Below are 14,010 nucleotides of genomic sequence, written 5' to 3' on the forward strand. Positions count from 1 at the left end.
TAGCGTCATCGAACTAACAAAAAGGGTTAAAAATGCACACTGACAAGTAACATAGAAAATAATTTATAATAGCAAACACACAGAGAATCAGCAGTTTTGATAAAATGCCCCTACGCTTAATCTCAGTGTAACTCAAAGGAAACATGCTGGAAGAGGAAGTTCAAGGCCTAAGATCCACAAAGCAATCATGTACAACAAGTCCATTTCTTGCTTTTTCATTTCATTCAAAATTGAGTTTGTAGTTTTCATTTCAGTAGAGTCAAGTTTTTAAGTTCTTTTTAAGTTATTTTTCTCATTCATTCATTCATTGATGTTTATGATTTCCTGTTAATCTATGATTTGTCATTTGCATGCTCATATTTTGAGTTTTTATCCATCTGTTTTTCTGTTGTTTTGCTGTTCTTTTCTCACTTCCCTTCACCTTCCCCTCAAACACACACACACACACACACACACCTCCCAGGCACTCCAAGAGGACGTGTCCTCACGTGAAGCCGAGGTCGACCACCTCGACTCCCTCAGCCAAACGCTGACCCCGCTCAGCTGCACGGCTGATCGCAATTGGTTAAGCGAGCGGATGGGGGCGGTGAGGTCAGGTCACTCGGATCTTGCTGATTGGTGCACGAGGCGGGCGGGCCTGCTGGAGCAGGCGCTGGCTAACGCTCAGCTGTTTGGGGAGGAGGAGGTAGAGGTGCTGAACTGGCTGGCAGAGGTGGCTCAGAGACTGACTCAGGTCTCCGTCCAGACCTACCAGCCTCAGCTGCTGGCCGAGCACCACAAACACACTCTGGTACGAATTCATGGACACACGGAGAGCCAACTTAGTTTCTACATGAGAACAGTAGTTAGTAGATTTATTAGGGAAGGGCAGTATACATGTAGAATAGTTTTTTAGTATTTTGAATCAAGGTAATGCTTTTATATGTATATATATATATATATATATATATATATATGTACATCACTTAAACATCCAGGTATGACATTATATACAGTATAGTATCCATGATGTAAAGGTAAATCACACATTGTGTGACTTGATACACAATGGATCATGAGAGAATCACATAATTTCCTTCCACCACTGTTTTATTAGCTTACTCATATCAAGAACAGATGTGCAGCACAAACACTTTTATTACTTAAAGCTTTTGAACAGTTGAATAAAGGATGCACACTGTACTTAGGATAAAAGGTCTTTTATCTACTAGAGGTTAACTTTCACTCTCTTTCCCCCCTCAGTCTCTAAATGAAGAGATTTTGAGCAGGAAGAAGACAGTGGACCAGGCCATCAAGAATGGACAAGCCTTACTCAAACAGACCACAGGTGATCTCAGATTCCTACTCATCTTCATCTTTTTCTTCTGTCTCCTCCTAAAAAGATATTAAATGTCATTTTTCAATGTATTTATGTTCGATTTTGATGATTTGCAGCTGAAATCAATAAAGCAGTCGATATTCTGCATATTATGAACCTTTCGTTGTGAATCTCAGTGAGAGAAACACACTAAAAAGAAACTAAAACACTGTTTTCCTGTAGTTGTTGTAGGTTCACATCCAAACCACACATTTTTTCATCAGCGGTGAACCAAACTAACATCTGGTTTGTGTCTCTCTTCTCATGATATTAGCCACGCTCACTGCTTGTACCATTAGCAAGCTGATTGTTGGTCTACCCCATGAATTGTGTATTGTGTGTAATTTGTGTACTCTCATATTTAGATGGTTAGACAAATGATGTGGCCATGAGAGGTATGCAGAACTGTCAACCCGAGAGTACCGTGAGATTTTACAGAACATGTAACAGATAATGTAAGAATTAAGACTCACAAATAATTGGATGGATTGGAAGTTTGCACATACAATGAATCTGACTTGGTGTCATGTTTCAATAGGTCACATTAAGCATATGAAAACTAGAAATGTAAGAAGTAGGTCTTTTTCTATACACTCAGCACACCGTTCACTGTTTCATCACAAGTCCACCACCTGACCTGTGTCTCCTCCTGCAGGTGAGGAAGTTCTCTTGATCCAGGAGAAGCTGGACGGCATTAAGTCTCGCTACGCTGAGATGACGGCCTGCAGCAGCAAGGCCCTCCGCACCCTGGAGCAGGCTCTGCAGCTGGCCACGCGATTCGCCAGTGCACACGACGACCTCAACCAGTGGCTGGACGGCATGGAGACGGAGCTCAACAATGTGGAGCCCGACGCCACACCCGCCTACCAGGAAAGACAGAAGGTGGGGGGAGTGTGAGATCGATGGTTGCAATTATGACTGTGTCCCTTGGGTGTCTGGATGAGAGCGTTGAACTAACAAAATCAGACATACAGATCAATTTCTATTTATTAATAGTAATTTATTTTTGCAGTGATGTTGGAGAAATTGGAGAACATAAGCATCAGTAAAACTAAGATAGTGATCCAGCAGCAACCCATTTGTGTCTTTGAAATACGCCATTAAAACATTCATGTTTTTGCAGGCAGTTTAATTACAACAGTTACTGTATTTAGATGTGATGGTGTATATGTTTCACTATTTCACGTTACCCTTATTGCTTCCTGGTATATTATTAACTCCGGCTGTGAGTCACTTGGATGTTTGGTACAACAGTATGAGAGTTGACATCTATCCATTGCATCCGTTCTCTTCCACACAACACATTTCATGGTTTTGGAGGGTTTTTTTTGGAGTTGGTTTCAGCAGTTCTTCTTCTGCTATTTAGTTTTGTTCCAGCTATTTGAAACAAGTGACTCCTGTTTTACTAAATGTTTGATGGGACATGATGTTGATAAACCTCTACAGACTTTATCGTCCACATTTTAAAAGATGATGTTTTCCATAATAGATGGTTTGTATTGTTTGAAAAGAACAACTAATTTGATGACAACTCCTGTTTATAATGGCATTTTCAGTCGTTCCAGTATCAACCCACCCACAGTTGAGTTACCATAGTAACATTGATTTCTTGGAATAATAACACTGCTATCCAGTTTTTTTTTCACTCTACAATGAAATTTCCAGCTTTTAACAGGCTTTCAGTTTACCACACACATGCTCTTGAAAAGTAACGCAACCTCAGACTCCATAAAAAAACGCTGGATGCCATTCAATGAAGTTCATTTCAGCTATACATTTGTATTTTAAAAGTCCATATTTAAGCTTTTTCACGTGATTGCAGCTTTTGCTTTGTAAAACTAACCCTTCACTTTCTCTTTTGCAGGAGCTGAAGAAAGTGTCGGCAGAGAAGCGTCTGGTGTTGGATACAGTGAACGAGGTGGGCAGCGCACTGCTGGATCTGGTGCCGTGGCGAGCCCGCGAGGGCCTGGACCGCCTAGTCGCTGATGCCAACCAGCGATACCGGCAGTCTGATGAAACCATCACTCAGAGGGTGCAGCTGGTGCAAGCCGCCATCCAGAGGTCACAACAGGTACTGCAAACAGTTTAACCTGAACGTTGTGCTGGTTCTCTTTTTAAATTTCTATTAGATGTTTCTGTGAGCACTAAAACCTGCTAAACAGTAACTCCTCCTTTCAGTATGAGGAGGCAGTGGATGCAGAACTGGCCTGGGTCGGGGAGACAGAGCGTAAATTGACGTCTCTGGGGCCCCTGAGCCTGGAGCCCGATGTGACGGTGGCCCAGCTGCAAGTGCAGAGGGCCTTCAACATCGACATCATCCGACACAAAGACACTGTGGATCAGCTCCTCAGCACCAGAGACGACATCCTGGAAACCTGCAGCGATGCCCAGAAGGACGCACTGATAGTGAGTCATTGATGGATGAGGGGAGATGGAGAATTAAGAGAAGTGAACATGATACATTTAAGTTTGTGTACTTTGGTAACAAGTAAGGGATGGAATCAGTGAGAAAGGGAAGTGAGGGACTCGATGGTTAACTGACAAGTCATCTGTAGCAACAGGATCCTAACACTAATATCTTTGTGTCTTCTGCAGGTGAAGACAGATTCTCTCAGTGCTCGTTATGATGCAGTGAGCCAGAGCCATAGTGAGCGGTTCTCAGCCCTGGAGCAGGCCCAGGTTTTGGTCGCCCGGTTCTGGGAGACCTATGAGGAACTGGAACCATGGTTGGGCGAGACTGAAACCCTCATCACCCAGCTTCCACCGCCTGCCATCGACACAGACGCTCTTCGACTACAACAGGATCAGATGAGGGTAAGAGAGGATGTACAATGTTTTCTGTGTCAGCTTTCCTCTCATTATTGTCACCAACTAAAGTGTGTTTTTTCCATGTTCCTTAATTTCTGTATCCCTTCACTCCCTCTCCAGCTCATCAGGGAGTCTATCGCAGAGCACAAGCCCCACATCGACAAGCTGCTGAAGATTGGACCCCAGCTGGCCGAGCTCAGCCTCCAGGAGGGGGCGACAGTGACGCAGCGCTACACTGAGGCCGAAAGACGCTACCTAGCCATCAAAGAGGTGGTCAAAGGTCGTGCAACAACCCTAGACGAAGCAGTGTCCCAGTCTGCACAGGTACGTCACAGAGGACAAACTGTTAAGTGTTTAATGCTCGATTTTGGAAACTGTGTTTTAACTGCAGACCTGGGTCTAATAGGTTTTATTGTTTAGTCTATTTGGGTACCGGAAAGTCAATTCGGTAAACTTAAATTACATTTTGTGTATTAATTGACCTTATTGGTAAACTGCAAATCCATTTGCCTCTCATTTGCATTTGTAAATAGTAATTTGTGAATGCTGTAAATAGTAATTTGTGAATGCTGTTTGGCCCCGGTCTGTTTATAGCTTGTTATAGTGTCTGCAGCCCCAGAAAACACAGACTGATGTGATTACTAAGCAGCATGAGGTCTATGTGTGAATTTGCGTCTGCTAAACTAAATGGTAATAAGCATTTATTGTGCAAAGTCATGAGTTCAGTGAAAGCTACATTTTAGTTTGATTTGCTGTTTCTCTACGTAGTGTTTTGTATATTTTACTTTTTTAAAAGTTTATTTATTAGCAAGAGTTAATACATACAACTAGCAGTGTTTAGTCTTGCTTCACAGTAGACTATTGCTCATCATTTAGACTATTCTCTTATCACATCATGTCTTCTTTTAGTGCTAGTTTTCTCTACGGATATTTTACATTCTCTTTGCACTTCATCTCATGAGACATCATTGAATCACCTGTGTGGCAGACCGAATGCTGCTGCCGTCGATATTGCCTGTCAGTTTTTACTATATGCATGTCTCTGATTTAACTCATTGTATTGTTTCTCCACCCTCCGCTCCCTTCAAACCATTTCATGTATCGTTCCCTCTCTTCCTCCACCTGCACTTCCATACTGTCCTCATCCCTCACTCCACCCTAAACCACCCACCTCCTTGTCTCTCCTCCCTCATCCTTCAATTTAACCTTAATCTCCCTCCTCCATCCCATCCCTCGTTCATTGTGGATGTGCTGTGTGTGTTGCCCCCCCCCCCCCACCATCATTTTCTCCATCGTCACTGCTCACTGCAATCACCCAGCTGGTAGAGGTAAGACCACTGACTGACAACATTAAACTGGCATTCAGGCTGCGCTTACACTACATGATTTGGTCGACTAATCAAATAGAAATCAATACGAAGACACTAATCTTTTAGTAGTCAATCACTAATCGGGTACTAATCTCGCCAGACAAAGTGGTAAAGGTTGTCTGGATTATTACTGATTAGAAAGTCCTGTGCTTGACCACAGTTTGAGATTTCCAATTAAATCTGTACTTAAGCTTTGTATGATCTACATAATGGTCCAAACCATGTGTCTGCCAACCCTGAGTGACAATAAAAATGTCTCTTTTGTTTGTGGACTTAAATGAAGCCTAGTCTAAAACTGAGACATGCTTTCCAGGATTGATTGCTTTAGTCTCAGACTAGGTTTGATTTCGGTCCTTGAAACCAGTCATAGCTGTCCTTTTATATCTTAAAAATCTTTCCCTTGTGGCTAGATCAGATTTGTTGTGTTACGTAGAGATCAAGCAATTTAATTTCCCTCAGATGCATAAATGTCTCCCGAGTCCTTTAACGTGAACTGAACTGGATTAGCAGCTCCCTCTTGTGTGGTAGATCAAGTCCAGCTTTGTCAGAGTTACACAACCTGGATGACATGCTGAAGGTGCAATATTGAGATATTAAATACTATAGAAGAACTGAAGGCTGTTCTACATCCCCTGTTGAAATCGGATATGACACTTAAGATAAAAAATCCTAAAAGTTAATGCAGTGTGCAACAGATGGCTGGCCACCCACATAATATCTCAGTATTTTCTCACTTTCAAAATGTCACCCAGCTATCAAAAACCCAAACCCAGCCCCCTCAACACACTCTGTCCTCCACCTCCTCATAATACTTTCTTCCAACTCTCCTTCCGTCCCCAGTTTCACGACAAGATGGACCCCCTGCTGGAGACCCTGGAGGGGGCGGTCCAGCGGCTGCGGCAGCCTCCCTCAGTGGCAGCGGAGGTGGATAAGATCAGGGAGCAGCTGGCAGAGCACCGAGCCCAGGGGCTGGAGCTGGACAAACTGCTGCCAAGCTTCTCCGCCCTCTGTGCCCGCGGAGAGGAGCTCATCGGGCGAGCTGCTCACGACGATCCTGCTGCTCAGGGTGAGTCGCTGAGACGTGTCTGACAGTGAATGACATAACAAATAACATTTGAAATGACAGACAGGACACACAGTTCATGTGTTAAACAGGGTGAGGGGCTTTACACAAGCACAAAGAATCTCACTGTTATTGTATTTATGGTATAGTTTTTAATAATCCATTTAAAGTTCACCCTTGTTGCACTTGGTGAGCTGCTGTGCATGTAGCCAGCAGTTAAAGAGAGATAGAGATAGATATGAAAGAGAGAGATATGACTGTTGCTTTTTCATTAAAAAAGGAAAATAGTGGCTATAAGTTGAACAAAACATTACACAATCAAACAGAGCAGGTTTTGTTTGTCAGAAAAAGGGCATCAGAAATTGGAGTGGCTCAGAACAGATGGGCAAACATAACAGGCTTCTGTAATCTGGGTGAAAAATATTAAAATCTTATTTTGGGCTCCAGTCCAACTAGTTCACTGACTGAACAATCAACTGGCTGAAGTAACTCAGTGTTTTACTGGCACAAAGCCAGTGGGCAGACCCTGTTAAATCTCAAAATGGAACAGATTCAGCAATGAAGTTCTGCATATTTCTTCTAATGCCACCACATGGTGAGACAAAACACACACATGGGTCTTTGTTATATTGCCCTCTGAAGGACTGCTGTGCTGTGATACCCTCCAGCCCTCCACGCTTAATGAAAATGAAAGGCCTCACTGTGCAGCGATAGTGGGAGTGGGACTGATGAAAGACTTAACTTACCAGGACTGGACACTCGATGGCAAAATTCAAACAAAGAAAACATTATTATTACTGTGAAATCTCAGATTAGACTGCATTGCTAAAGAAAGACCAAGAAGTATTTCCCAGTATGCCCAGTGAGACCTGACTCCTCTCTCTTCCAGCCGTTCGTTCCCGCCTCCTGCGCCTGCGCTCCCTGTGGGATGAGATCCGGCAGAGAGCCGAGGAGAGGGAGGGGAAGCTGAACAACGTCTTGGACCTGGCCGGGAAGTTCTGGGCCGACGTGGCGGCGCTACTGAGCACGCTCCGGGACTCCCAAGATATTGTGAAAGAGCTGGAGGACCCTGGTGTGGACCCCTCACTCATCAAACAACAAATTGAGGCTGCTGAGGTATGGAGGACGAGAGGGAGGGAGTAAATGGTTATAAACATTTGGCAGAAGAGTTAATAGATGAAATTCAGGCAGAAATTGTAGTGTAGTTTCATATTATGTCTCTCTGTCCTTCCAATAGGCCATTAAGGCAGAGACGGATGGTCTGAGGGAGGAACTGGAGTTTGTCAGGACCCTCGGAGCTGACCTCATCTTTGCCTGTGGAGAAACTGAGAAACCGGAAGTCAAGAAGACCATTGATGAGGTGAGAAATCAATACCATGTTCTTGTGAAAAGGCCATCATTTGCTTCTGAAAAGATTTTTTATTATTTATTTACTCTCTACTAGATGTTGATCCACCAACATAATTCCTTTGTCTTCCTGTCTTTGTCCCAGATGAATGCTGCCTGGGAGGGCCTGAACCGGACATGGAGAGAGAGGATGGAGAGACTGGAGGAGGCCATGACAGCATCTGTGCAGTATCAGGACGCACTGCAGGTTTGTACATCACAGTTAGTGTATAGTTTATAGTTAACTGTGCTTTTATTTATCTCTTTAGATGTCCAAACTGTCCATGTATTGCTCATGGTAATACGTAGTAACTGTGATCTTGTTGATGTGTGGTAAGTAATTATTTCTGTATCATTTCCAGTCTATGTTTGACTACCTGGACAACGCAGTGATCAAGCTGTGTGACATGTCGACTGTGGGAACTGATCTGGGAACTGTCAAACAGCAGATTGAGGAGCTCAAGGTTTGCAAGAGAGTCTCATTTTTCACTCCTCAGTATTGAACAAATCTGTTTTTATATAGTTATATTATGTAATGTTTAATAAGGTCAATGATAATTCTTTGAGGTGGGAAGTTTGCTGTAAAATATTACTAATCCATATAAAATTGATATTACAGATATTTCAGATTCCTAGAATTGTTATAATGCAATTTTTAGATAAGTTAGGTAAGTTAGCTAACAAAACGCTGCCTTGGTGCCTTTCTTTAGCGCTCTCTCCTCCTCTCATCCCTCCATTCACCTTAAGCAGCAGTACAAGGTGGAGGTTTACCAGCAGCAGATCGACATGGAGAAGCTATGCCACCAGGGGGAGCTGCTGTTGAAGAAGGTTTCAGACCAGACAGACAGGGACATGATCCAGGAGCCGCTGACCGAGCTCCGACATCTCTGGGACAACCTGGGAGATAAAATCACCCAGAGACAGGTAATGAAACCACATGTGGCAGAAGAGTTTGAATCTACATCCCTGAGTTGTTCCTGAGCAACACGAGAGACATTATTCTGTAGCTGACCTCCAGCTCTTACCCCGTTGTTTTGTCTTTGGAATTGACGATGTCGCTCTTTGTTGGCATTCTGGAGGATTGCATGTATTTGACAGCTGCTTTTCATTACAGTCAACATTTTTGAGTTCCTATTTTTATGCCAGAACTTCTGTCTTTCTTCCACCACAGCACAAGCTGGAGGCTGCCCTGCTGGCCCTGGGTCAGTTCCAGCATGCCCTGTCTGAGCTGCAGGCCTGGCTGAGCCACACACACACCACTCTGGACACACAGCGACCAGTCAGCTCTGACCCCAAGGCCATCGAAATCGAGCTGGCTAAACACCACGTATGTCTCAAAAATAGAGAGACTTCTCATCTGTTTCCTTATCTTGTGACTTCCTCCTCTTTGTCAGGTTGACATTGTAAATAAGCCTGTTTGAAGAGAGGTAGTTTCTTTAAAATAGTTTGACTCTTTAACTGAATTTGCTGTCACATTCTTGGCCAGTGATACTTTGTTTGTGCTTATAAAACCCGGCCATGTCGTGTAGCCCTGATATGGTTTCTTTTCTTCTCTTTGTAGAGCCGCACACAATAAATGGCTCCTTTTTTAATTCTGTGTAATTCACTTCTTTCTCCCTCCTCTCTGTCCCAGGTTTTGCGTAATGATGTGCTATCCCATCATGCCACGGTTGAGAATGTGAACGGTGCTGGCGCTGAGCTGCTGGAGTCCTCTCCTGGCGACGAAGCCAGCCACCTGAGGGACCAGCTGGATCAGCTCAACCAGAGCTGGGAGAGCCTACTGCTCAAGACCCAGGAGCGGCAGAAACTACTGGAGGCCGCCCTGCAGCAGGTACTGTTAAGAAGCGAAGGAGAGACTTCTGCTCAGCAATATACTGTTCAGTTGAGATTGTTGGATCCTAAAGTCACAATGACAATTCTTTGATGTTGGGAAGAAAGGAAACACACTGGAACTGATCAAAACAGTTAACACCTCATGTAAAACTTCTGAATTTAGAGTAAAAGATTATTCTTAACCTTGGAAACAGTGGGACAGGTGGGACAGTTTGAATGGTTGTACAGTTATTACAGTTGGTATATTGTAATTATGAAAATGATACTTAAAAGTAGCTATAGTAGTATGGTAATGTGCAGCTGAAATAATTAATTGGTACCCCCCCACCACCAGGCTGAAGGTTTCCATGGCGAGCTGGAGGAGTTCCTCCAGTGGCTGAGGAGGACGGAGAGCCAGCTGTCTGCCGCCAAGCCAACAGGCGGTCTCCCTGAAACAGCCAGAGAGCAGCTACAGCAACACACGGTAACTGACAATCACACTACAGAGTATCATGCACAGTACACATAGATACACCTTACAGGGTACAATGGTAGCATTTATAGATGTAAACCTATATGTATACAGCAGGTATTTTTAGAAAGGCATAAGGGGATCTTTATTTTTACAAAGAAAATATTAAGCAGATGCTCAGAGTATTAGCTTACACATGTTCTTTATTTACACAAAGAGAAACTTGATATTTGGTGACTATGAAACTTTAATAGCCTCCATTGTTCTAAACCAACCAGCGACACACAACGACGCTCACCTTTTAACCAGAGTGTCAATTCGCCTTTGTGTGTTCTCTGGCTGCAGGAGCTTCAGGCCCAGCTGACTCAGCGAGGAGACCAGTACCACCGCCTGCTGGATCAAGGAGAGTCCATGCTGCTGGCTCGTGGAGGAGAGGAAGCAGGACCCGGTACCACCCAGACCCAGCAGAACTTGGCCATGCTGCAGAACAAGTGGGCCAGCCTCAACACCAAGATGGACGACCGCAAGGTAAGACTGACACATGAAGAATGTTTTATTGCTCTATCCTATTTAATTCTTGACTTTCTTTGTCTATGAATTTTAATATGTCCTAATAGTGATTATTTGTAGTTTTTGTCAGAGTCTTCACTGTTACTGAGACACATCTCCATTCTGTGTTTATAGTTTTGGTTGTTGGTGAGTTCTGTGGTTAACTGTTGATGATTTATTTGTTTGTTGTTAACTTTAAACTCTGAACTTTCCAGGCAAAGTTGGATGAGGCCGTTTCCTTGGCAACAGGTTTCCAGACCTCCCTGCAGGACACCATCAACTGGCTGACCCAGGCTGAACAGACCCTGAACATGGCCCAGCCCCCAAGCCTCATATTGGACACCGTCCTCTTCCAGATTGACGAGCACAAGGTACTGAACATACTCCAGTTACATGAAACTTGGTTAAGATGCCTGTTTTACTCTGATATTTAACAGGATATTGAGTTATGTAAACATTTCACTGATGTCGGTTTTATTTTTTGTTTGCAAAAAGTTTGACATCAATAAAAAATTGAATTAATATTGAAATAATAATATCTGTATGGCCTAAGCCATTGTTACATTTTTCCTAACTCGTTCTGCCCTCTTGTCTGTGTCTGCCCAGGTGTTTGTGAATGAGGTGAACACCCACAGAGAGCAGGTCCTGGCTCTGGAGAAGGCCGGCTCTCAGCTTCGCTTTGCCAGCCTGAAGCAGGACGTCGTTCTCATCAAAAACCTGCTGCTCAGCGTCCAGGCCCGCTGGGACAAGCTGGTCCAGAGGTCACTGGACCGCGGCCGACACCTCGATGAAGCCCGCAAACGTGCCAAACAGGTACTGAAGTGCTGATGTTGTGCAAGGGGCACACTGTGAACACAACATGAAAAATAGTTGAGATTTACATTAAATTTCATGTTTGTGGCTTTAGACCTTATTGTCTCTGCTATTTGTTGATAGCAATTGCGTTTTGGAAATAGCAAGTTAAACTGCCTCTGCATTTAAACTCATGGTAAGTCATTCATGGTGATAGTCTCAGCTGAATTTAATACATTTTAGAGACCTTTTTGCTCCTGAACTGATCTTAAATCCAGATTGTGAACATCTCATTTCATTTTTAAGGAAAGAGCTGAATCGATATTGACTTCAGCTAGAGAGTGTGTATGTATTAGAATTTGATAGTGAAACTCTGTATCTCTCTTTCTTCTTTCTTTCTCTTTCTTCAGTTCCATGAGGCCTGGAGGAAGCTGACAGACTGGCTAGAAGAAGCCGAGAAAAGACTTGACTCAGAGCTGGAGATCTCCAACGAGCCAGATAAGATCAAAATACAGCTGGCCAAACACAAGGTACAGTTAGTATGCACACTTCTTCTATGCAAGTATATAGACAACACCATGAGCTTAGTATTTCTTTCTCTTTTGTTGTGTTCCCATCTACAAATCTCTTTCCTTCCCTCCATTTTCCCACCGGTCCAGGAGTTTCAGAAAGCATTGGGGTCGAAGCAGCCGGTTTACGACACCACAGTGAGGTCTGGGAAGGCCATGAGGGACAAGGCTCAGCTGCCTGCAGACACCCAGAAACTGGACCACCTGGTGGGAGAGGTCCGTGACAAGTGGGACACCGTCTGTGGCAAGAGCGTAGAGAGGTAAAGAGGATAATGATAATGAAACTGGCTTTTCCAACTGGTCATTACGGATGTGAATTTTCATATGAGATATGATAATTGACAGCTGTTTGTCTTCTCTCCTCCGTCCAGACAACACAAGCTGGAGGAGGCTCTTTTGTTCTCAGGTCAGTTTGCAGAGGCTCTCCAGGCCCTGGTGGACTGGTTGTACCGGGTAGAGCCCCAGCTGGCTGAAGACCAGCCCGTCCATGGAGATCTGGATCTCGTGTCCAACCTGATGGACTCACATAAGGTGTGTACACTAAAGAGACCTGTACTCGTTAAATACGTAAGAGTTTATACTAAATACCTTTTGAATCCCAGAAGGTTCTGAGTCTGACTGTCCTTCATATACTGTCTAATGTCTAAACCTGCAGGCTTTCCAAAAAGAGCTGGGGAAGAGAACCAGCAGTGTTCAGGCTCTGAAGCGCTCAGCTCGGGACCTGATGGATACCGGCCGCGATGACACGGCGTGGGTCAAAGTTCAACTTCAGGAGCTCAGCAACCGCTGGGATACGGTGTGCGCCCTGTCAGTCACAAAGCAAACCCGCCTCCAGCAGGCCCTCAAACAGGTCAGAGAAGAAGCTGCGCTGCTGACTTAAAGTTTTAACCCTTCTTTCCTTAAACATCAAACCTTGTCATCCAATAATGCACAGACCATTATTAAAGACCCCTGTTTGTCTTCTTTCCCACTGCCTTTTCTCCTTCAGGCGGAGGAGTTCCGTACGTCGGTTCAGGTGATTCTGGAGTGGCTCTCTGAGGCGGAGCAGACGCTTCGTTTCCGCGGCGTCCTTCCCGAAGAGGCAGAGACTCTGCAGGCGCTGCTGCACACACATCGTGACTTCATGGGCACCGTGGAGGAAAAGAGGACGGATGTCAACAAGGCTGCTGGCATGGGAGAGGGCATCCTGACCGTCTGTCACCCTGACTCCATCACCACCATCAAACACTGGATCACCATCATCAGGGCACGCTTCGAGGAGGTGAGGAATTAAAGCTGTCTAAACTGGTCTCGTTTTTTGACAAGATAGACATCCATTTTCGTCCTCCAGATATAGTTATGGATTAATTTAGATGCTTGCTAATATACTTATTTAACAGGTTAAATATTGTTTTGAAGGTTGTCTTTTCAAAATTTTAGCTTTAGGGTTTAGGAGAACATACATTTATTGACCTCTTGTTAACCTTTATTTAACTAGGGACATATTTTAACTGACAAATGACAAGATAGAAATGTCTGATTTTAATCAACGCCTTCGCTCTACAGGTGCTGACGTGGGCCAAACAGCACGAGCAGAGGCTGGAGACAGCTCTGACTGAAGTGCTCAACAACGCCAACCTGCTGGAGGAGCTGTTGTCATGGCTACAGTGGGCTGAGACCACATTGGTCCAAAGAGACACAGAGCCGCTTCCTCAGGACATCCCTCAACTCAAAACACTCATCACAGAGCACCAGGTGGGTTTCCCCCACTGACTCATCAGATGTTTGTGGGCAACTAAACATGCTTTTGGGTATTTTAATGCAAACCTGTCTGTGTTTGTGCTGTCCATTAA

At 44.2% G+C, this 14,010-nt stretch overlaps 1 protein-coding gene across 1 annotated transcript in view; it reads left to right on the forward strand.

Annotated features, from left to right (window-relative positions):
- macf1a (microtubule actin crosslinking factor 1a) overlaps window positions 1-14,010 on the forward strand; it is a 208,790-nt gene that overhangs the window by 181,100 nt on the left and 13,680 nt on the right. Inside the window, exons 70-95 of the mRNA XM_070921294.1 lie at window positions 464-790; window positions 1,243-1,327; window positions 2,013-2,239; window positions 3,222-3,428; window positions 3,536-3,763; window positions 3,953-4,171; window positions 4,286-4,489; window positions 5,485-5,493; window positions 6,376-6,601; window positions 7,488-7,714; window positions 7,836-7,958; window positions 8,091-8,192; window positions 8,347-8,448; window positions 8,735-8,908; window positions 9,156-9,311; window positions 9,618-9,815; window positions 10,152-10,280; window positions 10,614-10,796; window positions 11,033-11,188; window positions 11,424-11,630; window positions 12,020-12,139; window positions 12,269-12,438; window positions 12,550-12,709; window positions 12,834-13,028; window positions 13,167-13,439; window positions 13,724-13,912. Coding sequence (XP_070777395.1) covers window positions 464-790; window positions 1,243-1,327; window positions 2,013-2,239; window positions 3,222-3,428; window positions 3,536-3,763; window positions 3,953-4,171; window positions 4,286-4,489; window positions 5,485-5,493; window positions 6,376-6,601; window positions 7,488-7,714; window positions 7,836-7,958; window positions 8,091-8,192; window positions 8,347-8,448; window positions 8,735-8,908; window positions 9,156-9,311; window positions 9,618-9,815; window positions 10,152-10,280; window positions 10,614-10,796; window positions 11,033-11,188; window positions 11,424-11,630; window positions 12,020-12,139; window positions 12,269-12,438; window positions 12,550-12,709; window positions 12,834-13,028; window positions 13,167-13,439; window positions 13,724-13,912 — 4,596 coding nt within the window. The remainder of the gene's footprint in view (window positions 1-463; window positions 791-1,242; window positions 1,328-2,012; window positions 2,240-3,221; window positions 3,429-3,535; window positions 3,764-3,952; window positions 4,172-4,285; window positions 4,490-5,484; window positions 5,494-6,375; window positions 6,602-7,487; window positions 7,715-7,835; window positions 7,959-8,090; window positions 8,193-8,346; window positions 8,449-8,734; window positions 8,909-9,155; window positions 9,312-9,617; window positions 9,816-10,151; window positions 10,281-10,613; window positions 10,797-11,032; window positions 11,189-11,423; window positions 11,631-12,019; window positions 12,140-12,268; window positions 12,439-12,549; window positions 12,710-12,833; window positions 13,029-13,166; window positions 13,440-13,723; window positions 13,913-14,010) is intronic.

This window comes from Enoplosus armatus, chromosome 16 (genome assembly GCF_043641665.1).
Source record: "Enoplosus armatus isolate fEnoArm2 chromosome 16, fEnoArm2.hap1, whole genome shotgun sequence".
NCBI classification, from domain to species: domain Eukaryota; kingdom Metazoa; phylum Chordata; class Actinopteri; order Centrarchiformes; family Enoplosidae; genus Enoplosus; species Enoplosus armatus.